At 43.1% G+C, this 23,714-nt stretch overlaps 1 protein-coding gene across 2 annotated transcripts in view; it reads left to right on the forward strand.

Moving 5' to 3' along the window:
• The window catches only part of hapln1b (hyaluronan and proteoglycan link protein 1b), a 119,085-nt gene that overhangs the window by 40,684 nt on the left and 54,687 nt on the right, over positions 1 to 23,714 (forward strand). The window contains exons 2-3 of one of the 2 annotated variants that reach the window (XM_072281039.1): positions 5,953 to 6,129; positions 19,153 to 19,296. In XM_072281039.1, coding sequence (XP_072137140.1) covers positions 19,191 to 19,296 — 106 coding nt within the window. In that variant the 5' untranslated portion in view covers positions 5,953 to 6,129; positions 19,153 to 19,190. The remainder of the gene's footprint in view (positions 1 to 5,952; positions 6,130 to 19,152; positions 19,297 to 23,714) is intronic. The other variant, XM_072281038.1, reaches the window with a different exon arrangement.

Here is a 23,714-nt window from a genome sequence, read left to right on the forward strand (position 1 = left end):
AAATGGATACAGCCAAACAAGATGGCATTACTCTGGGGTCAGTACCAACAGGCTCATACACAGAGCACAAAACACCACATTGCATATATAAGATAGAAAGATACAGCCACTCAATAAAAGAGACCAAATTCAAGCCATCCAATGCCTCCGAAATCTGCACATGCCCACAACAGAGCTTGTCTTCGGCTAAGTGAACACTGGGAAGGGAGCAGCACCAAGTCCAGCCTGGACACCACGCCACACCGACCCCAGTGGAGCACACCAGTTCCAACCTCTCTCCTTCAGCAGCTGTAAACAGGCGACACCACGGCTTGAGGCCTAGTCCGCACATACATAATAGCAAACACATATACAGAGGTGCCTTAAAGTTAGTGAAGTCTGTAAAACTTTCTATATATTTATGAACTAAAATATATCAGATCTTCACAGAAGTCCTAAAACTAGATAAAGAGAACCCAATTAAATAAATAACACAAAAAATTTGTACTTGTTCATTTATTTATTGAGAGAAATGCTCCAATATTACATGTATTTGATGGAAAAAGTATGTGAACCTCTGGGGTAATGCCTTTACAAAAGCTACTTGGAGTCAGATGTTCCAATCAATGAGATGAGACTGGAGGTGTGGGTTGCAGAGGTGCCCTATCCTATAAAAAGACACACAAAGTCCTGTTACTGACAAAGCCTGATCTTTTCAGAAAAGATCTGTTTATGTGCATCATGCCTCGATCAAAACAACTTTCAGAGAACCTTAAAAGAAGTATTGTAGAGATGCAAGAAGCTGGAAAATGCTACAAAAGCATTTCTAAAGACTTGAATGTTCAACAGCCCACAGTAAGAGAAATTGTCTACAAATGGGGAGGGAGGGAACATCGACTCAGACCATGAGAGGTCTGCGTCGGGCATTTTCATGCCTTACAAGGCGCAAGTTGGAAGTCTGTGTGGGGTGCCAAATGGAGGAACTCTGTACTGTTGCTAGTCTCCCTAGGAGTGGATATCCTGCAAAGATCAGACCAAGAGCACAACGTGCAATGTTGAAGGAGGTGAAAAAGATCCCAAAGGTAACAGCAAAAGACCTGCAGAAATCTCTAGAACTTTCAGAAAGTCTCTATTCATTTGTCCACTATAAGAAAAACACTAAACAAGAACAGTGCTCATGGAAGGACACCACGGAGGAAACCACTGCTCTCGGAAAAAAAAACATTGCTGCACACCTCAAGTTCCAAAAGACCACCTGGATGTTCTACAACTCTTCTGAGGCAACGTTCTGTGGACAGATGAGACCGAAGTTGAACTTTTTGGCAGAAATACACATTGCTATGTTTGGAGGGAAAAGGCCACTGCACACCAACACCAAAACCTCATCGACAACTGTGAAGCATGGTGGAAGGAGCATCATGGGTTAGGGCTGCTTTGCTACCTCAGGGCCTAGACAGGTTGCAAAGGTTGAGGGAACAATGAATTCAAAATTGTATCCAGACATTTTGCTGGAGAATGTTAGGGTAGCTGACCATCACCTGAGGCTTAATAGAAGATGGATAATGCAACAAGACAATGATCTGAAAGACAAGAGTAAGACAACAACAGAATGGTCTAAAAAGAAGAAAATTTGTGTTTGGGAATTGGCTGAGTCAAAGTCCTGACCATAATCATATAGAAATGGTGGAAGGACCTGAAGCAAGGAGTTCATGAAAGAAAGCCCACCAATGTCCCAGAGTTCAAGCAGTTTTGTAAGAGGACCAGCCCAAGATTCCTCCAAGCTGATGTGCAGAACTGATAACAGTTACTGGAAATGTTTGGTTGAAGTTATTCCTGTATAAATGGGTCACACCAGTTACTGAAAGCAAAGGCTCACATACTTTTTTCCAACAAATACATGTAATATTGGATTAGATAATTTTTCTCAATAAATAAATGACCCATTTCTTAATAAATAAATGTTTTGTGATATTTATTTAATTGGGTTCTTTTTATCTAGTTTTAGGATTTGCGTGAAGATCTGATCACATTTTAGGTCAAATTTATGCAGAAACAGAGAAAGTTCTGTAGGGTTCACAAACTTTCTAGCTCCACTGTAGATATCAGTAAAATACAGTCCCACAAAATATATATGTATATAATCCAGACCCTGAGTCCATCATTCTGCTGAGCGAACACTGGGGGGGGTGGGGGGTAGCAGAATCAAATCCAGCCCGAGTGCTGTGTCCCGCACCTCCTGAATGGTCACTTGATCCATTCTATATCCTTTATAAGGGGGATGTCAGAGGGTAGGTTTTTCCACATAGAGGACAGTGGGTACGTGAAACGCACTGCCAGGGTTGGTGATAGGGGCAGATATATTAGGGACGTTAAAGAGGCTAGTAAGCACATGGATGAAGGCAAAATGGAGGGTCACGTGGGAAGGAAAGGTCAGATTGGCCTTGGAGCGGGTTAAAGCATCGGCACAACATCGTGTGTGTGTGTGTACTGTGCTGTACTGTTCGATGGTCCAGACAGGACGACTTAATTAAGTAACAGACTAGGTCCTCATTACAGAAACAAATGATGATCCACAAGTCTAACAGTAACTCCAGTTCTCTATTACAACAGGTGAACACCATAACGGAACTGGTGAAGTTGCCGAAACTTGGAAGTTGTCACTTCTGCATTCCATGTCTCCGCTTGTAGACTTTGTCCATGGTTCACTGTTTCCACATGACCACATAATCCACCTCCCGATTCACCGTTAATTAGCCCTCACCATTCTTCCCCCTACAAAATGGCCTATCAGAATCGCTAACTCTTGAGCTTTTAGATCTTTGAGCAGGCCCGGTTTCCACAGACTCAGCAGGGAGCGATGAGGTGGAAAACTAGGCAGGGAAGTCTAGTCTGTCAGTGTTGAATGGGATCTGCAGAGTGAATAAATACTGTTTACAGAGATAGAAATAGTCACAGTTCAGGAAGGAAGTGGTTGACCTGATTAAGCTGTTAAGGTACCTGGACCAAGCTGATGTACCCTGATGAATGGCAAGTCATTTTGTACTGAGAGATATTTATAGTTAATAGAAGCTTGTTCTGCTCAAATTAAAACAACACACTAACTGTGTCCTGTAATTTGCTGAGCTTCTAAAAGTCCAAGACACCGGGAAGGAAGGAAGCAAAAACTTGCAATTATATAGCACTCTCCACGTACTTTTATGATTATGATTATGAGGACACGCAGTCCCCTTTTATTGTCATTTAGTAATGCATGCATTAAGAAATGATAAGAATGTTTTTCCAGAATGATATCACGAAACCACATGACAAACCGACTTATAAACTAACAAAAACCACATAATTATAACATATAGTTACAACAGTGCAAAGCAATACCATAATTTGATAAGAACAGACCATGGCACAGTAAAAGTCTCAGAGTCTCTCAAAGTCCCATCATCTCACGCAGACGGTAAGGCCCCAGCGCCGCCAACTTGCCGATGCAGCATCCCGGAAGCATCCGACCACAGTCCAACTCCGAGTCCGTCCGAAAAACTCTGAACCTCTGTCCACCTATTCGACACTGAGCACCGGGCACCATCTCTGCCGAACGTTTTGACCCCGGCCCCGGCAACAGGTGATACACAAAGCTGAGGATTTGGGGCCTACATCTCCGGAGATTCTCGATCGCACAGTAGCAGCGGCAAAGAAGCAGGCATTTCAGAAGTTACTCCAGATGTTCCTCTACGCTTTTACGGCTGTCCCCATCAAATCCGGATTGTGCACGGCACCCGTAGTTACACAAATCGATATTCATTCGGAACAGATTCAGATTCAAATTTATTTATCAAATGTACATTGAAGCAAACAATGAAAGGTGTTGTTTGCATTAACAACCAACACAACTTTAAAATGTGCTGGGGGCAGCCCACAAGTGTTACTTCGCATTCCAGCGCCAACATGCCTTACCCACAGTGCTCAGCAGGACAGCACAGAGCATGACAATTGGAACACAGCAAGCAACAAAATAACAATAAAACAAGTCCCTTTCCTCCCTCCCAACACACTCGAACAGTCCTCCAACTCTGGGCCTCCAGTCTTGTGCCATTGGGCTATAATATCTCGACTTCTAACTAACCTTTGGTGTCGATCCCCAGCTAGCCAATGCCGGGAACGTAGCCGTATTGCAAAACAAGATACATGACGAGTCAGTATGTTAGGTAAGCCAAGTTAGTACAAGTGATTACTGGCTAGTATCAGGAAGGTTGCTGAAGAACTTCCTCCGGGTACTCTAGTTTCGTCCCAACGTCCCAGAGAGTTACAGGTTAGTAAGTTGTGGGCATGCTATATCAATGCCCGAAGTGTGGCGACCCTTGCCCCTAGCATAATCCTCACTGATTTCATTTGATACATACGTATATGTACAAATAAAGCTATACTTATCTTTTAGTTTGTTTATATAGACCCACAGTAACAAACAAAATACTTCAGACAGCGCTAGTATTTCAGTGTACTCCCATTCCACTCATCAACATTTCGAAGTAGGAACACCAGCATACTCTGCAACTGAGGGTTGGACTTAACAATGAACAGATCTCAAACAGTTGGGATGCACAACTGCTCCTCCCTCCCCATCATCCAAAATATGGATACCCCCCCCCCCCCACCCAGGGCTGTGCACTGAGCCCCTAGCCCACTCTACTCACACGTGACTGCATGGCCAAACACCCGAGTAACCACATCGTCAAGTTTGCTGATGACATGACAGTCTTGGGGCTCATCACCAACAACGATGAGATGGCCTACAGAGAGGAGGCAAAGGAGCTCAAGGCCTGGTGCCAGGCAAATAACTGTTTTAAGACAAGACAAAGGAGGTGGTTATTGATTTCAGGACAACTCACACTCTCACACTCTCTTTTACATCCTCGACACAGCAGTTTAAAACTCCTGGGAGTGCACATCACACACAAGCTTTCTTGGCCCCAGAACACATTCTACACAGTCTGGAAAGCTCACCAACACCTCTTCTTTTTGAGGAACCTGAAGAGAGTTTGACTATGCACATCAATACTCATGTCTTTCTACAGGTGTGCAGTAGTGAGCATCCTGACAAGCTGCATCACTGTTTGGTACGGAAACTGCACTGCAGTGGGCAGGAAGGCTCTACAGCGGGTAATCAAAACTGCCCAGCGCATCGCGGGCACCAGCCTACCTGCCATTAAGAACAAATATACAGAAAGCTGCCAGAAGAGGGCCAGTAACATCCCACCCACCCTGCTCATGGACTATTGCCCCACTCCCATCAGGGACAAGGCTACAAGGCATCTACACCAGGACCACCAGACACAAAAGCAATCACCTTCTCCAAGCAGTAAGGGTGATCGACACCTCCACCCACTAACCCACCCCTCCACACTCCCAGCCACCACTACTTTATCATTTCCTGTCAATCATCTTATGTACAGACACTCCTGTGCCCAGTGTCTCTTTATGGATATACAATAGAATAGAACAGAATGTTGTGGAGCAACGAAACACAGTTTAGCAGCTCAACGTTTTGCAGCATGACAAAGAATATATACATAAAATAAACTCTAATACCTCAGGAATGCAGTCCAAAATTAATAATATATGGATGGGGGGAGGGGTAGGACTATTGCACACCTGCCATTCCTGGAAGTGAGATACATTTAGCTGCCGCCATCTTAGGAGGGGGGCAGGAGAAGGGAAGGGGGTGTTATACATTTCACTGCTTGTGGGTAGAAGATAAGCTATATTGTGTATTTATAGTTTTATCATTATTTTCTTTATTCTTTATCTTATTGTGTTTTTAAGTTGCATCGGATCCACAGTAATTTGTTCTCCTTTACACTTGTGTACTGGAAATGACATTAATCAATGTTGAATCTTAATCAGTCTTGAAGTGCAACGTAAATTTATTATCAAAGTATGTATATATCGACATATACTACCCTGAGGTTAATTTTCTTGCAGGCAATCACAGTAGAACACAGAAATACAATAGAGTCAGTGAAAAACTACACACAAAGACTGACAAACAACCGGTGTGCAAAAGAAGAAAACATGCAAATAAATAAATGATACTGAGAACCTGTGTTGTAGAGTCCTTCAAAGTTAGTCCATAGGTCGTGGAATCAGATCAGTGTTCAGGTGAGTGAAGTGGAGCCTGATGGTTGAAGAGTAATGCTGTATATCTGAGCTCATAAATAATAATCTTTTATTTTGTTTCGGATGTGGATGATAGTATAAATTACTGATCCATGGTTTACAGGAATTTTCTAAGACAGATGAAGATAGATTTTATAAAGATGGATTCACTTTACTTGTCACACGTACATCAAAACACACAGTGAAATTTGACTTTTGTGTCATAAACAACACATTCTGGGGTTGTGCTGTGGGCAGCCTGTGAGTTTCGCCACGCTTCCAGCGCTAACATAGCACGTACACAACTTACTAACCCTAGCCATGTGTGGGATGTGGGGGGAAACCAGAGTACCCAGAAGAAACCCACACGGTCACGGGGAGAACGTCACAGACAGCGGCGGGAATTGAACACCGATTGCTAGCACTGTAAAGCATTACACTAACTGCTACGTTACTATAAGAGTTGATCAATGAAACAAGGGGGGTGTTACATGGAGCTCAAAGCAAGTTCTGCAGTTATAACTGACTGGGTTTTAAACATTTTTATGGATAATTTAACACAAAGTCACACACAGCTGGCTATTGTTAGATTTGTTATTTATAAGTTGTATATTTAGAATAAATATTTAGTATTAAAATATTCAGTTTAAAATTAAGCTTTCAATGTGGTGAAAAATAACTTTTGAGGCATACCGGGTGTGATTAAGAATGGTAATGAATTATCAGAAAACGATGTTACCATCTGAGAGGGTTATCAGGGAAGACAGGATTTAAAATACTTGCAAAATATTTATTGATCAGTACAAGTTCAGGAGAAAAGTTGATGATTCATACATCAGGATAAATGATATTTTCATCATTTCACTGGGGATTTCTGCTGTTTCCCATTCCCTCCTGAAGGTCACCCCACAGTCTACTGGCTGATGCCTTGAACTCACAGAACAACCATACCAAGTTTTTGTAGCTTGGTTGGGTCCATCAACACCAGCCACAATAGTTTGCACCATAACCATAATCAAAACTCAATAGGTCAGGCAGCATCTATGGAGGGGAAAAAAGAGTTGATGTTTTGGGCCGTGAACCTTTATGAAGACCTGGGAAGGAAGGGGACAGAAGCCAGAATAAGAGGGTAGGGTGAGAGGAAGGAGTACAGTCTGGCAGGTGATAGGTGAGGCCAGGTGAAGAAGAAGGTGGGTGGGGTGGGGGAAGGGGGATGATGGTAGGACATGGAACATAGAACAGTATGGCACAGTACAAACCCATCGGCACATAATGTTGTGCTGGCCTTTTAACTTACTCCAAGATCAATCTAACTCTTCTCTCCCACATAACCCTCCATTTTTTGATCATCTAAGACTTTCTTAAATGTTCCCAATGTGTTTGCCTCTTCCACCACCCCCAGCATGTGAAATGTTGACTGTCCATTTTTCGTCCACAAGTATTAAGATAGAATGTGCATCTAAATTGATCTGTAATTGGTCATAGCAAGGACTAGGCCTCTAACCAGGGTATCACCTATTTGCAGCCACCCAGGAGAGAGGCGTCAGAGTGCCAGAGGTGGTGAGGGGTGGAGTCCATGCTGGACTCGGTGCTGCCCACCGGTGTTGTCTCAGCAGAAGACAAGATGTATTGTATTCAACTGGAGACTGCTGCAACATTCATGGACTCAGGGACCTGGATTAGATATTTTTTTTTGTGTGCAACGGTATTTTACTGCTGTCTTATATGTGCCTTGTGCTGTGTGTGACTCTTGGTACTGACTTGGCACCTTGGCCCCAGAGTAATGCTGTTTCATTTGGCCATATTCTTGGATATTCACGTATGGTTGAATGACAATAAAACTTGGACTTGAAATAATTGATAATAATTTACACGAACAAGAAACTTTAGTGATAAGCAATAAGGTATAGATATGCCTACCATGTCGGTACGAACCATCACTTGTTACGGAGCTTGGTTAAAGCCAAGGAACCAGCAATGCAGGGGGCGTTGATATGTTTAGGTGAGTTTTCATGGATTTTAAATCACATTGACATTCGGAGAATTTTAAAAACTATTAAATATGATGTAAATACCTAAAAGCAAATAAAATTGTTAAAATGGAAACAATAAATTTCAGTCAAAATGACCGTATAACGCAAAGACAATTAGGACAGTACAGACAGGTATAGGACCTTCAGCCCATTTTTTTTCAGAAAGGTGAAGATTAATAAAAATTGTTGGTCATTTGTAATGAAAGCAAGTTACTTTCCTGCTCGCATTGAAGTTTTTCAGCTGACAGAGCTACTGAGCTTAAAACATAGCACATAGAACATTATGGCACAGTACCTACCCTCCAGCCCACGATATTGTGCTAACCTTTTAACCTACTCTAAAATCAATCTAACCCTTCCCTCCTACAAAGCCCTCCATTTTTTTTTTATCATTGATGTGCCTCTGTAAGAGTTTCTTAATGTCTCTAATGTATCTGCCTCTACCACAGCCCCTGGCAAATTGCTCCATGCACCCACCACCCTCTAGGTGAAATAAAATGTACCTCTGGCATCATCCCTATACTTTCTTCCAATCACCATAAGATTGATCTTAGAGTTGGTTAAAGGGTTGGCACAACATCGTAGGCCGAGGGCCTGTACTGAGCTGTAATGTTCTATGTTCTCTGAACACAGATGGCAAGTTACCTGGAGTTGTTGATTTTGAAACTGAGTTCAGTGGTCAGCAGTGTGTCCAGGTACAATTATTAGTCAGTTTGTCTCTCTTTAGAACATAAAGCAGTACAGCACAGCAGCACGTCCTCCAGCCCATGATATTGTGCTGAACTATTTAACCTAGTAATTAAATGCCTCACCAAACTAATCCCTTCTGCCTACTCAATGTCCACATCCCTCCATTCTCTGTACTTATGTGCTTGTCTTAAGAGCCGTTTGAATGTCTCTGCCATACTTGCCTTCCCCAACACCCCATTTCAGACACCCACCAGTTCGATAAAAATATGCCTCGCCCATCCCTTTTGAACTTACCCCCTTCTCAACTAAATGCACGCCCTTGCATGTTGGATGTTTTGACCCTGGGAAAAATGATACTGTCTGTCCACTCCATATCTATGCCTCTCAAAATCTTATAACCTATCAGGTTTCAGGTAAACTAACACTGTTTCAGTTGCTGGGTTTTTGCTGTTCTTTTGCATGTTCCTTCTCTCTCTCTCTCTCTCTCTCTCTCTCTCTTCCCCACTTCTCTTTCTCCCCTCTCTCCCTCTCTCCCTTCAACTACCCCCACCCCTCACTCACCCCCTCACCCCTCTCTCCCACTCCTTCTCCCTCTTTCTCTCTCCTCCTTCCATCTCTTTCTGTCTCCCCCCTCTCCTCTTCTCTCTTCCCCTCTCTGTCCCTCTTCCCTCCTTCTCTCCCCTCTCCATCTCCCTCTCTCCCCACCTCTCCCTCTCTCCCGACCATCTCTGCCTCACTCTCTCTCCTCTGTCCCTCCCCCTCTCTCTCTCCCCCTCTCTCTCTCCCTGTCTCTCTCTGTCAGTCCCTCTCTCTCTCTGTCTCTGTCCCCCCCTCTCTCTCTTGCTCTCTCCCCCTCTCTGTCCCTCTCTCTCCCTCTGCCTGTCTCCCTCTGTTTCTCTCTCTTGCTCTCTCTCCCCTCTCTCCTCTCTCTCACTCCTCTCTCTCTCCCTTTCTTTCTCTCTGTCCCCCTCTTTCTCTCTCTCTGACCCCCTCTCTCTCTCTTGCTCTCTCACCCCTCTCTGTCCCCCTCTCTCCCTCTGCCTATCTCCCTGTTTCTCTCTGTCTCCCTCTCTCCCCTCTCTCCTCTCTTTCACTCCTCTCTCTCTCTCTCTTTCTCTCTGTCCCCCTCTCTCTGTTTTTTCTCTCCCTCTCACACTCTCTCTCTCTCTCTCATTCTCCCTCTCTGTCACTCTCTCTCTACATTTTGTCAATTTTTTTTTACAATATTAACACTTTGCAGTGACAATGAGTGAAATTCTGCCTTTATTTCCTGTGTAGAGAGTTAACTTTCTACACATTGTGAAGGAAAACTTGGGCATTTATAAGCCTCTACACTGTCGTTGTTTCTTTATGGGATACAGACAGAAATTTGAACACGACCCAGCAATTTAATAAGTTCTGCAAACTTCCAGATGGCCAAACTAATTGCCAGTAAAATTGTCACCAATCATCTTGAGCTCATTATTTCATACAGTTATTGGAAGATTGCTTGTGATAACAAAAATGCAAATCATACTTTTCTTGCAAATTACATTTTAAGCTGGGTTTTGTTGGTAAGGCTAACAATTTTTGTCTTTTGTAAATAGCGCTGGAAAAGATGGCGCAGGATCATTCTTGAGCTATGGCAAGCCGTTTGCTGCATGTGTTTCCATGGTGTTATTGAGACAGGGATTCAAGGTTTGAGGTTCATTGATAGTGAAGGAATAATTATAATTAGTTTTATTCGTCGCAGGATAATGGGGAAGTTCCAAAAACAATAATCAGGAACAGAATTAGCAGTCATTTCAAGAGGTTTGCTCTACTTGTCACATGTACACCGAAATATCAAAACACACAGTGAATTGCATAACTTGTATCAATGGCCAACATCTTGGATTGTAATTCTGTTCCTGATTATTGTTTTCATAACTTCCCCATCAAGTTAAAATGACTGGTCTGTCATTACAATGTTTCTCCTATGTAAATACTTGACGATATTGGCATTGATAGAGGGTTGGCTCAAAATTGGGATTGATGGTTAGCAACCCATAGTTAATGAGGTGCTATGGTTACCAATGTTACAGTCTCAATTATTTACTAGCTACATTAATGGAGTAGATAAGACCATAGGCCATAAAATATAGGAGCAGACTTAGGTCATTTGGCCCATCGAGTCCCATTCCATCATGGCTGATGTATTTAAAACGCAAACAACAGGAATTCTGCAGATGCTGGAAATTCAAACAATACACATAAAAGTTGCTGGAATGGTCTCGGCCTGAAACGTCGACTGCACCTCTTCCTAGAGATGCTGCCTGGCCTGCTGCGTTCACCAGCAACTTTTATGTGTGATGGCTGATGTATTATCCATCTCAAAGCTATTCTACTATCTTCTCCTCGTAACCTTTGACACTCCTACTCAACAAGAATCTATCAGCCTCTGCTTTAAAAATAACCAGTGATGTGGCCATCACAGCCATCTGTGACAGTAAATACGACAGATTCACCACCTATGCCTAAAGAAACTCCACCTTATCTCTGTTCTAAAGGGACATCCTTGTATTCTGAGGCCATGCCCTCTGATGGTAGACTCACCCACTACAGGAAACATCCTCCCCCAATGGCCTGCAATATTCATTAAGATTCCCCCCCCCCCCACCACCACCACCACCCTCACCTTTCTAAACTCCAGCAAAGTGCAGGATCAGAACCTCTAAACCTCGTCGTACATTAACCCTTTCATTCCCAGGGCCATTCTCATGAGATGAAAAGATTGAGTGTATGGTGCTGAAATGTACCAAGGTAGGTAGAAAAGCAAGTTGTGAGAGAACACAAGGAGTCTGCGAAGAACCAGAAACCGATTGAGTGAACGTGTAATAAAGTTGTCCAATGGGGAATTGTAAGACAGTCCATTTGTTTAGGGGGAAATTAATAAAAAATCAGCAGATTGTTTAAATGGATGTAGATTCCATCCTTTTACTGTACAGAACTGTAGAAAAGTGTTTGACACATATATGTCACTAGAGAGCCTAAGTCTTTAGCACAGTACTGCAGTAATTTTATGTATTGCACTGTATGCTGCCACAAAAAAAAAACAAATTTCTTGACATATGTGGGGGAGGGAGTGGGAAGCACCAGAGTGACATCCAGTGGTACAAACAAGCATCACAAATTGGGATCTTCCTTGGTTGCAGTGAATGACACCTTCTCTGCCTTGTCAAACCCTTTGCTCTCTGTGGAGTGTTGCAGAACCACCCTCCTGACTGTTAGATTTCACTGTAGATCTCATTCGCCCAGTCTGCCGGAGCCGACGACACATGCTAGGGCAGACGTGTTCCTATCCCACCAGAGCATGAGGCTGCCGGCTACCTTCGCCTGGTTTAGCCTGTTGTCGAGCAGTGTACCGGGGTGTGGCCACTGTCACATGAAAGTGCTTACTTGCAGCCACATATAAGAGCTGAGTGTCTGGTGGGGACCAAAGGCAAGTGAGCTGCCTCAGAATGGGCATGACAGGCCCCTTCACCAGAGGTGCTATCCCTTCCTCGACACGCCGTACACCTGGAGTACGATGCACAGTTTAGTTACTTCCATCTAAAGGGGAGTTTTCCTGCGTTGTAGATAGCTCAGGAGTACTTCACCAGTGTTGATTTGTAGGCCACAAACAACAGGAATTCTGCAGATGCTGGAAATTCAAGCAACACACATAAAAGTTGCTGGTGAACGCAGCAGGCCAGGCAGCATCTCTAGGAGGAGACCCCTTCAGGGTCTCGGCCTGAAACGTCGACTGCACCTCTTCCTAGAGATGCTGCCTGGCCTGCTGCGTTCACCAGCAACTTTTATATGTGTTGCTTGATTTGTAGGCCGAAGGGATTATTTTATGAGGATCAGTTGCGTAGGCTGGGACAACGCTCAATGGAGTTTTGAAGGATGAGACATCTTACTGATATTTGATCCAAGTGAAATTCTGCGGGGCTTAAGTGGCAGATGCTGTGATAACGTTTTCCATTGCAGGAGAATCTGGAATTAGGGAACTAGTTTCAGACTAAAAGCAGAGATGAAGAGGAATTTCTTTTGTCAGAGATTGAATCACTGGACACCATGCATTCAATCATTTTATCTACTCCAACTATCTACATGAAACAACGTCATAGGAAAGCAGCATCCATCATCAAAGATTCTCACCACCCAGGTCATGCTCTCTTTTCACTGCTGCTATCAGGTAGAAGGTATAGGAACGTCACAAACAGTTACTACCCCTCAACCATCAGCTCCTGAACAAAAGGGGATAACTGCACTTACTTACTTACTTGCCCATCCAATGAGATGTTCCTACAACCAATGATCTCACTTTAAGGGTCTTTTTCTTGTTATTTCATGTTCTCGTTATGTATTGCTATTTACTTGTATTTATATTTGCACAGTTTGTTGTCTTCTGCACTCTGGTTGATTTTTCATTGATCCTGTTATAGTTACTACGCTATAGATTGCTGAGTATGCCAACAGGAAAATGGATCTCAGGCTTGTATGTGGTGGCATGTATGTACTTTGATAATAAAATTTTACTTTGAGATATGAACTTTGAACTTAATAAATAATTGAGACACCCCCTTAGTTATGGATTGCAGAACTGAAACTCATTGTTTATCCCATTCCTGAGCCAATTCTCTGTCAATGTTCACAGCTTCAAAGTACTTATCTTGATGCACTCTGTTAGTCAGGGTCGAGAATGGATGTTGTGTCCCAGCTGTCCATGTGATACGCAAACCAGGGCCATACAATATGGCCATACAACATGCAGCAGGCTCCCTCTTTCCATGCAGCTGGTGAATTCCAGTGAACGGCAGAGACCAATACAGTTTGGCACCAGCGGGTCGTAGGATTTGCCCATCATAGTAGTCGCCTATAACCAACCCAACATAGGACTGCCTCAGGGACTCCAGATTTTTCATCAGAGTTTACTCCCGAAGCCTTCCACGTGAGTGGGTATAGTCAGAGGCTGCGGAGATTTGAGGTCCAAGATTTCCTTCTCCTAGGTGAGCTGCCAACCACGGTTGACAAGCCCCATCTTCCCAAACTGACTGGCTTTAAGGCTCCCATAACTTGCCTTTGCCCTTTCTAAGCCACAAGTGAATACAAGTAGCCGGATTTGGTTGTGAGAGGTTATTTCAGGTACATGCCATTGGGAGGATTTAATAGGTATCCACACTACCACCCCTGACTATAACAACCTAAAGGAACTCTTCAAAATACTACACAGGTATAAACTCAGTAATCTACAGGCCAATCAGAATCAGGTTTAATATTACTGGAATATGTCATGCAAATTGTCTTTATGGCAGCAGTACATTGTAAAGCATAATAATAGAGAAAAAATGTGAATTACATTAAGGATATAAACACAAAATAGTTAAATTAAATAAGTAGTACAAAATAAAAGTAGCGCAGAATAAAAAAGTAGTGAGGTAGTGTTCGTGGGTTCAATGTCCATTCAGAAATCTGATGGCAGAGGGGGAGAAGCTGTTCCTGAAAGATTGATTGTGTGCCTTCAGGCTTCAGTACCTCCTTCTTGATGGTAGCAATGAGAACAAGGCATGACCTGGGTGATGGCACTCCATCCTCACCATTCGCAACATCCTGTGCTTCCACCAGATTTACAAACTTGCTCTCCGCTCTACGTTGACGAATACAGTACTGTGCACCCTAGCTATGTATATACGTATACGCATATGTATATTATCGGCACCCAATTGCCCACCATTGAGAACATCTACCATAAACACTGCCTGGGCAGGGCGAAAAGCATTATTAGATTAGATTAGATTATGAGGAGACTCAGTCCTCGTTTATTGTCATTTAGAAATGCATGCATTAAAAAATGATACTATGTTCCTCCAGAATGATATCACAGAAACACAGGACAAACCAAGACTAAAACTAACAAAACCACATAACTATAACATATAGTTACAACAGTGCAAAGCAATACCATAATTTGATAAAGAGCAGACCGTGGGCACGGTAAAAAAAAGTCTCAAAGTCCCGATCGACTCATCACCTAACGCAGACGGCAGAAGGGAGGAACTCTCCCTGCCGTGAACCTCCATGCGCCGACAACTTGCCAATGCATTGGAAGCACCCGACTGCAGCCGACTCTGAGTCTGTCCAAAAACTTCGAGCCTCTGACCAGCCCCTCTGATACAGCCTCTCCGAGCACCATCCTCTGCTGAGCACTTCGACCACGCCCCGGCCGCCGAGCAACAAGCAAAGCCGAGGGCTCGGGGCCTTCTCCGGCGATTCCGGACCACACAGTAGTAGCAGCAGCAGTGAAACAGGCATTTCAGAAGTTTCACCAGATGTTCCTCCGTGCTCTCACGTCCATCTCCATCAAATGAGGATTGTGCATGGCACCCTACTTGACAAGTAACAGACATCACCACCGGAGTGGCCGCTGCAAGCTGCGTCGCGCCGCCATCTTCTCCTCCCACCGTCATCTCCTCCTCCCATTATCAAGGATGTATCTCACCCTAACCATGGCCTTTTTACTCTCCTCCCATCCGGTAGGCGCTACAGGAGCCTCCGCTCCCACACCAACAGGCTCAGGAAGAGCTTCTTCCTTGAGGCTGTGACTCTGTTGAACCCCTCATCACAGCGCTAAGCAATAAAGTATGACTATGACTATGACTATTGCATCCGTATTGTACTGTGTCTGTACTTATATATTTGTATGCTGTAGCACTTACTTTTTATTCACAGTTATTTTTTAAATAACACTATTCTTACGCACTTCTGGTCAGATGCTAATTGCATTTCATTAGCTTTGTATCTGTACTCTAAATCTAATCTAATCTAATATGTGGCTAATACTTTTGCAGAGCACTGTACATTGGCACCAGGATGTGTGGCGGCACTTGCAGGCTGCCCGCATTACAGCGTAGGTTGTTAATGCAAACAATGTAATTCCCTATATGTTTCGATATGCATGTTATAAGTGAGGCGAATCTGAATCCCAATCTGTGTGATTGACTTCGCATTTTTTAATCAGGAGCCTCAGGCAGAAAGCTGTTATGAAATTTGTTACTTGGCAGTAGTGATGCAGTGCGATACACATAAATTACCATAAATCACAATAAGAAGAGACAATAAATTCATAAATAGTGCAAAAAGAGCAAAACAGTGTGGCAGCGTTCATGGATTTGGGGACCGTTCAGAACTCTGACGGCAGAGGGGAAGAAGCTGTTCCCAAAGTGTTCCTAATACCTTGTTATCATCTTATACTTCATTGTTTACCTGCACTGCACTTTCTCTGTAGATTTTACACTTTGTTCTGCATTGTTATTGGTTTACCTTCTTCTATTTCAATGTGCTGTGTGATGATCTGATCCATATGAACAGTATGAAAGACAAGCTTGTCCCTGTATCTCGATACATATGACAATAATAAACCAATTCTAATTCCAATACCTGACCGCATAAGTGGCTCTCTCTCCTGTCAAGGTGGACAGATGGTTAAGGAGCCATCCCACTAGACCACAGTTGAAGACCATACCAGCGCAGAAGCAATGTAGTTCATGTGAAGCAACTCACCCCAGTGAGTTGAAAAGTCAAAAAATGATGCCTAAAATTCAATTTCTAGTATCATCTTATGTGACAATTTCAATGCATAGCTTGAACATGATTGGAGGAGAGTACGGGGGTGGTGATGTCACAGGTAGGTTTTTTACAGGGAGAGCGGTGAGTGCTTGGAACATATTGCCAGGGGTGGTAGCAGGGGGAGATACAGTAGGAACATTTAAGGGACACTTTGATAGGCACATGGATGATAGAAAAATGGAGGGTTATGTGGGAAGGAAGTGTTAGATTGATCTTAGAGTACGTTGAAAGGTCGGCACAATACTCTGTGTTCTATATTCTATTTTTTTTAAACTGGCCTCTACAATTATGGAATGGTCTCTGCAGGGAATTTCTGATTGCCTCATTATAGGAAGGATGCGGAGTATTTAGATTTGGTGCAGAGGAAATTTACCTCAACACCGTCTGAATTAGAGAGCATGTCTTATGGTGATAGGCTGAGAGAGATAGGGCTTTTCTTTCTGGAGTGAAGGAGGATGAGAGGTGATTTGATAGAGATGCATAAGATGATAAAGGGCATAGTGTGGCGACCCACTTTCCAACACACTCGAACCGGCTCACGAAACAGCGCGCGCAGACAGAGAGACCGGTCCCAAAAAGGGCGCCAGGCCATCTTCACCAGCAGGGGGAAAATCCCGCACGTGGAAAGGGTCTGCGAATATGTATTCCCCGGGGAGGGCGGGATTGGGAAGGCTTTAAAGGAGGCCGCAAAGTTTGAATAAATCTCTTTTATCACAACTCCAACTCACCGACTGCGTGTCGTTATTCTAGCGCTGTGTGTAGCACACCGCTACAATAGAAAGATTTTTTTTCCCTAGCATGGAAATGGCTAATACGTGGAAGCATAATTTTAAGGTAATCAGATGAAAGTATCTGGGGAGGGTGAGATATCAGAAGTAAGATTTTACTCAGGGAGTAGTAGGTAAGTGAAATGTGGTGCTAGATGCACTGGGGGTATTTAAGAAACTCCTTAATAGGCTTATGGAGAGAGAGAATTGAAGGTCTGTGTAGGAGAGGAAGGTTAGATTGATCTTAGAGTAGGTTAAAGTTTCAGCCCAACATTGTGGGCCAAAGGGCTGTAATATTCCGTGTACTATGTTCAATGTTGCATGAGAGGAAAACAGAAGGCTCTTTTGGAGGGAAGAGTGAGATTGGTCCTGGAGTAGGCTAAAGGGTTGGCACAATATTGTTGGTTGAACTGTGCTGCATTGTACTGTTCTACACATTGATTGGTGTTCATTGCTGGCGTTTTCTCCAAAAGGACCACAGCCTTTGGGTTTGGAGGCTCGTGTGCATCAATGATCCAAAGAGCTATGTTGGCTGGAGTCAGGACTTTGTGCTTTGGCTCTTGGTCGGGTCACCCTTGCTAAATAGGTCAAAGGATTGGTCCACCGGTCTTCCAGGTTTGGGGGTTCAGCTCAGGGCTAACAACCCCAGCTGGTAAAACAAAACTGTTATGGAAACAGCAATGAAGAATCCTTCAAGTGCAATGGTATTCCTGAGTCTCCACCCAGGACTTGCATGACTGACAGTAGTGAAAACCGAGAGGAAGCTACCAACATGGTGAAGAAAGCCCCAAACACCATCAGGGATGGAGGATCTTCGTTGCTGCTCCAAACACCAGCGACGTAACAGGCCGTAGAGAGATTGATGGAGTTTCAGGATCTTTCTTTAATGCACTTTGACCTTGTAAAATGAGTGCTGTTCGGTTTTAACAATGTCTTTAATGATGTGGTTCAGTTCATGTGGACTGCAGCACATGCTTATGTATTTCCATATTATTGCCTGTCGTTCTCTTGTTCGGCAGCACAAGTACAGTAGCAGAGACAGACAAAGTACCCTGCAACTGCTGTAAGAACGAGTTATAAATGGAATCTGCCTTATTTTGTTGCAGTCTGTTCATTGCAATGCAGTATCCCAGATCTCTTTCTAAGTACCCTGTACATCTATGCTGGCATTCAGCTTAAATCTCGTGGCTGTACAGAGAGCCTGGTGTGCCCCTCTGCTGCATGCAGCTTGCTGACTGCGGACATGCTACCTAGCACAATGAGTTTGTGCGTCAGCATCCTAGGTTAAAAATGAATGAAAAATCAATCTGTATGACTGCAGTGCGAGCACTGTCCACTCTAACCTAGTTTCCTCATCTTATTCTACATTGCTACCCCAAGTGATAGCACTGGTTAAAATGGTAAGTAGACTTCAGGAGTTTTAGTTTCATGTTTTGGCTCTGTCTGAAGGGATAAACTAAAATGCTGCAAATGGTTTCCTGCAGTTCTGAGCATGATACTGATTACTGTGCTGAACTGTTCATTGCACTTTTCATCATCCTTTTAACTCTGGGGGTTTTAAGCCAAAAGTGATCTATATGAAATGGATGTCATTTGAAAATATTGTGTGCAATAACGTGACTAATGCTGTACAAAAGATTGTTTCTACTTGTCTCTATAGTACGGCTCTTAAATAACGTAGCAACTGTGTTTCAGCTGCTTTTTTTTCTTTCTGTAATTTATGCATGAATTTTGTTAATCTTACAAAAATTAGACTTTCATAACAATCCATGCTTCATGTTATTACTTAACCGGTCAAATTTAACTGTGGAGTAGGATAACGATTATTTGACTGCAGCAGGGTTCAGCTCAGTTTTGCAGCTGCCGGGATCTCTGCTCATTTATTCAATTAACCCAAATACTTTCAGCTTTTCCCACAGTGAAGTGAACCTCTGCAGCCTCAACAATGACTTCTCTGCTGTTACTTGCTCTGCTGTCCGTCTGCTGGGCTGATTCCCATTTTAACCTGAACTCTACAGGGTCTAAGTACTTCAGAACGATCTACATTGCAGGTAAGGGCACTCAGGATATGGATTGGGGACGGTGGTGGTGGTGGTGGTGGTGGTGGTGGTGGTGGTGGTGGTGGGGGGGGGGGAAGAGGTCGCTGAACTGAACAATTTACCTTCCTTTAGACCAGGGCTTCCCAACTTGAGGTCCACAGACCTCTCAGTTAATAGTAGGGGTTAGTGGCATAAAAATGGCTGGAAATCCCTGCTTTCATGAATATCAGATGTATTGTGCATCTACTAATTCTTGTATTTATGGATTCTGTTTTCTTTAACTCATTCTGCTTTTAAAGATTATTGAAAGCATTTAATTTATAAAGTATACATTAATATTTAAAGTATCATAAATTGTGCAGTAAATTCAATTAATTATACATCATATATGAACTATGAGGTCAAATTGTTATTGCTTTTTCATGTTTTACCACAGTTCTCACATATGCTTGGTAATTATTCTACTTGTACTATTTTAAGCAGCACTCACAAGGTACCAAGCAGGATTCTTCCAACTCTTCCTTCCCTAGCATATTCTGTTCAATAACATAACACTTGTCTTCCTCACAGTAGGTTCTCAGTTTTTGATCTGTTTTGCCAGCTGTTGTTCCTTTGCCCCCCCACACCCCGTGAATGTCTCTGATCTAAATGAGATGCATGGCCTTGAATCAGCACAGATCACACTGCAAGATTCTAACCTTCCCAGATTTTGCCAATTCCTTTTGTGTGAAAAGAAATTCACACTTAGCAGGAAACCCAGCTTAACGTATCACTACGAAACATAGAACACAGAACATAGAAACGTGCAGTTTAGGAACAAGACATTTGGCCCACAATGTTGTGCCAAACCAAATAAACTAGTAGTCAAATGGCCATCTAAGCTAATCCCTCATGCCTTCACAATGCCCATATCCCTCCAGTTTCCTCTCATTTGTGTACCTTTAAGACACATACAGAAATCTTTCAGATAAGGGATGTGGCTGTCCTTAAGTAAGCATGGCGGCCATTTTGCAAGACAATTGAACTGAAAAATGAGATGTTTAAGAGGTGAAATTATCATTGGGGAATTTCCTGTCCCTCTGTACTTAGCACTCCGTGATCATTAAAAAATCACCCAGGTCAATGGAATAGATGAGTAAGAACTTGTTTAGATAACTCACCCATTGAATGTCTTGCCTTCGCGGGTAATACAGTCATGGTCAGAATGCTATCAGCATCTGCCTCAGATTAGCTGTCTTTCAAGTTCTGACATTTTACAGATAGCACAATTTACTAAACTAAACATCCCATTTGCTAAGGTACAATTATGGAACCGGCACCAAAATTTGGCCGCTTTTTTTTAATCAGAGATCTATAATCATCTTTTCAAATGTTTTCAGTTTTCTGATCTCATTCTCACTATGAATGTCCAGTCCCTCCTATCCTCCATCGGGAAGGCCTTAACGCTCTCCACTGGATAACAGACCTAACCAGTTCCCCTCCACCACCACCCTCAATCATCTGGTGGAATTGGTCCTCACACTCAACAATTTCTCTTTCGGCTCCTCCCACCTTCTCCAAAGACAAGGTGTAGCCACGGACATGCACATGGACACCAGCTATGGCTGCCTTTTCACTGGCTACATGGAACAGTCCATGTTCCAAGCCTTCAGTGGATAATGCTCATGTGACCAATCTGCCAATTGTTGATTGCTCATGGCTGTTTGCGCTATTGTCTTGGAAATTGTTGGTTGCTATTGTGTTGTCTATTAAATGCTTGACACCGACCCATAATTACTTCTGGTAAGTTTCACATTCTGGCTGTAAAGAGGTTCTGATTCTGATTTTGATTGATGACTGCATTGGTGTTGCTTCACCTGTCATCTGCGAGCTTGTACGCCTTCCTCTCCCCTCACCCCCCACCTTCTTATTCTGGCTTCTTCCCTCTTCCTTTCCAGTGCTGATGAAGGGTCTTGGCCCAAATTGTCAACTGCTTATTCCTCTCCATAGACACTGCCTGACCTACTCAGTTCCTCTAAAATTTTGTGTGTGTGACTTTCTAAACACCTTGTTGAATTCCATTGGCTAAAAAATCCCAGAGGCAAGAACCTTCTTGATCATTGTGAACAGAGCAAGTTTAGATTCACCTCATGAATTTTCAGAAAGATGACTAGTTTTCCTTGCCAGACACACAAAATGCTAGAGGAACTCAGCAGGCCAGTCAGCATCTATGGAAAAGAGTAAACAGATAATGTTTTGGGCCAAAACCCTTCATCAGAACTAATTTTCCTCTCTATGGTTAACAGCTATTGTCCAACAAATAGCGCATACCATCAAATTGGTTCTTCCTTGTTTTCTTTATTTTTTTTTTATGATTTTGATGATGTTTTCACAAAACTATGCCCTTTCTTTTGCTCCAATGTCTTTGTCTATATTCTGTTTACAAGTAGTCAAGATGGACATGCAGCTGATTGAATAATCAGAAGGGGTGATGGAAGTAAGTATTAGGAAAAGCAAGCTAGAATTAAACAGAACATTGGATAGACCATATCTGGACTACTATCTTTTAGTTTCCTCTAATAAAAATGCATTTTCTTTGGAAGGGTAGAAATTCAGTGCAGAAATAACAGGATAGACAAAGGAGAGTTAGTGAATGTTATTTACTTGGAACAGGGGTTCCCAATCTTTTTTATGCCATGAACCCCTACCACTAACCGAGGGGTCTGTGGGCTCCAGGTTATTAATCCCAACTTGGACTTTCACGAAGTGCCACACATGATGCTGCTAACTAAGATAAGATCCCATGTAATTACAGGAAAGGTACAAGCATGGATAGAAGATTGGGTGACTGCAAGAGGCAGAAAGTGGGAATAAAAGGGGCCTTTTCTGGTTGACTGCATATCACTAATGGTGTTCCACAGGGTTTGGTATCGGGACTGCTGATCTGGATCATGGAACTGATGGCTTTGTGGCCAAGTTTGTGGATTACAGTAAGATAGGTGGAGGGGCAGGTAGTGTTCAGGAATCAGAAAGTGTGCTGAAGGACTTAAACGGATTGGGAGAATGGACAAAGGCATGGCTGACAGAATACAATGCAGGGAAGCGCATGGTCTTGCACTTCAGTAGAACGGATAAAGACGTTCACTATTATCTAAATGGCAAGCAAATTTGGAGATCAGAGGTACAGGGACTTGGAGTCCCAGTGCAGGATTCTTTAAAGATTAATTTGCGCATTGAGTCATTAGTAAGCAAGGCAATTGCAATATTAGCATTCATTTCTAGTGGAGCAATGATATAATGCTGGGGATTTATAAGGCATTAAACAGACTGCATTTGGAGTATTGTAAGCAGTTTTTGGCTCCTTATCTAAGAAAGGTTGTGCTGGCATTGGAAAAGGTACAGAGGAAGTTCACAAGAATGATTCTGGTAATGAAAAGGTTAGCATATGAGGAGTGTCTCTTAGTTCTGGGTCTGTACTTGCTGGAGTTTAAACTAATAGGAGAGGGGGAGAAGTCTCATTGAAACCATCAAATTTAAAAGGCAGGACATTTCTATTAGTGGGAGGGTCTAGGACCAGAGAGCACAGCCTCAGAATATTAGGATGTCCCTTCAGAACAGAGAGAACTCTGGTGAATTTCTTTACCAGAGGGTGGTGAACCTGTGGAATTCATTGCCAGAGATGGCTGTGGAGGCCAAATCATAGGGTATATTTAAAGTGGATGGTGATAGGTTCTTGAATAGTAAGTGCATTGAAGATTATGGGGAGAAGGCAGGAGAATGAGTTTGAGAGGAAAAATAAAGCAGCCATGATGGAAAGTCTAATTCTACTCCAATGTCTTATGGTCTTGTGATGAGGTAGTCCTCTCACAAATGTTTGAGACTGAAAATGTACTCACTGGAGTTTATAAAAACCGTTATCTTATTGAAGTATCATCCTCATCATTACGTGCTGTGTCATATGATGTGGGCAATCATGATCTTTCACCATAACTGTTCTTGGCAATTTTTTCTACAGAAGTGGTTTGCCATTGTCTTTTTATGGGCAGGGTCTTTACATGATGGATGACCCCAGCCATTATCAATACTCTTCGGAGATTATCTGCCTGGCGTCATGGTCGCATAACCAGGACTAGTGATCTGCACCAGCTGCTCATACGACCATCCACCACCTGTTCCCATGGCTTCACATGACCCTGATCGGGGGGGCGGTGCTAAGCAGGTACTGCACCTTGCCCGAGGGTGACCTACAGGCTAGCAGAGGGAATGAGTGCCTTACACCTCCTTTGGTAGAGGCATATCTCCATCTTGCCAGCCATATTGAAGTAAATGTGACTTTAATGGGGCTTGATAGAGCAAAGCTGAGAGGATGGTCCCCTTCATAAAACAGATCTAGAGCCAGATGGCAGAACTCTGAAACCAATATCACACATTTTGGATGATTTTTTTTTTCT

Source organism: Mobula birostris, chromosome 17 (genome assembly GCF_030028105.1).
Source record: "Mobula birostris isolate sMobBir1 chromosome 17, sMobBir1.hap1, whole genome shotgun sequence".
Taxonomy (NCBI): Eukaryota; Metazoa; Chordata; class Chondrichthyes; order Myliobatiformes; family Myliobatidae; genus Mobula; species Mobula birostris.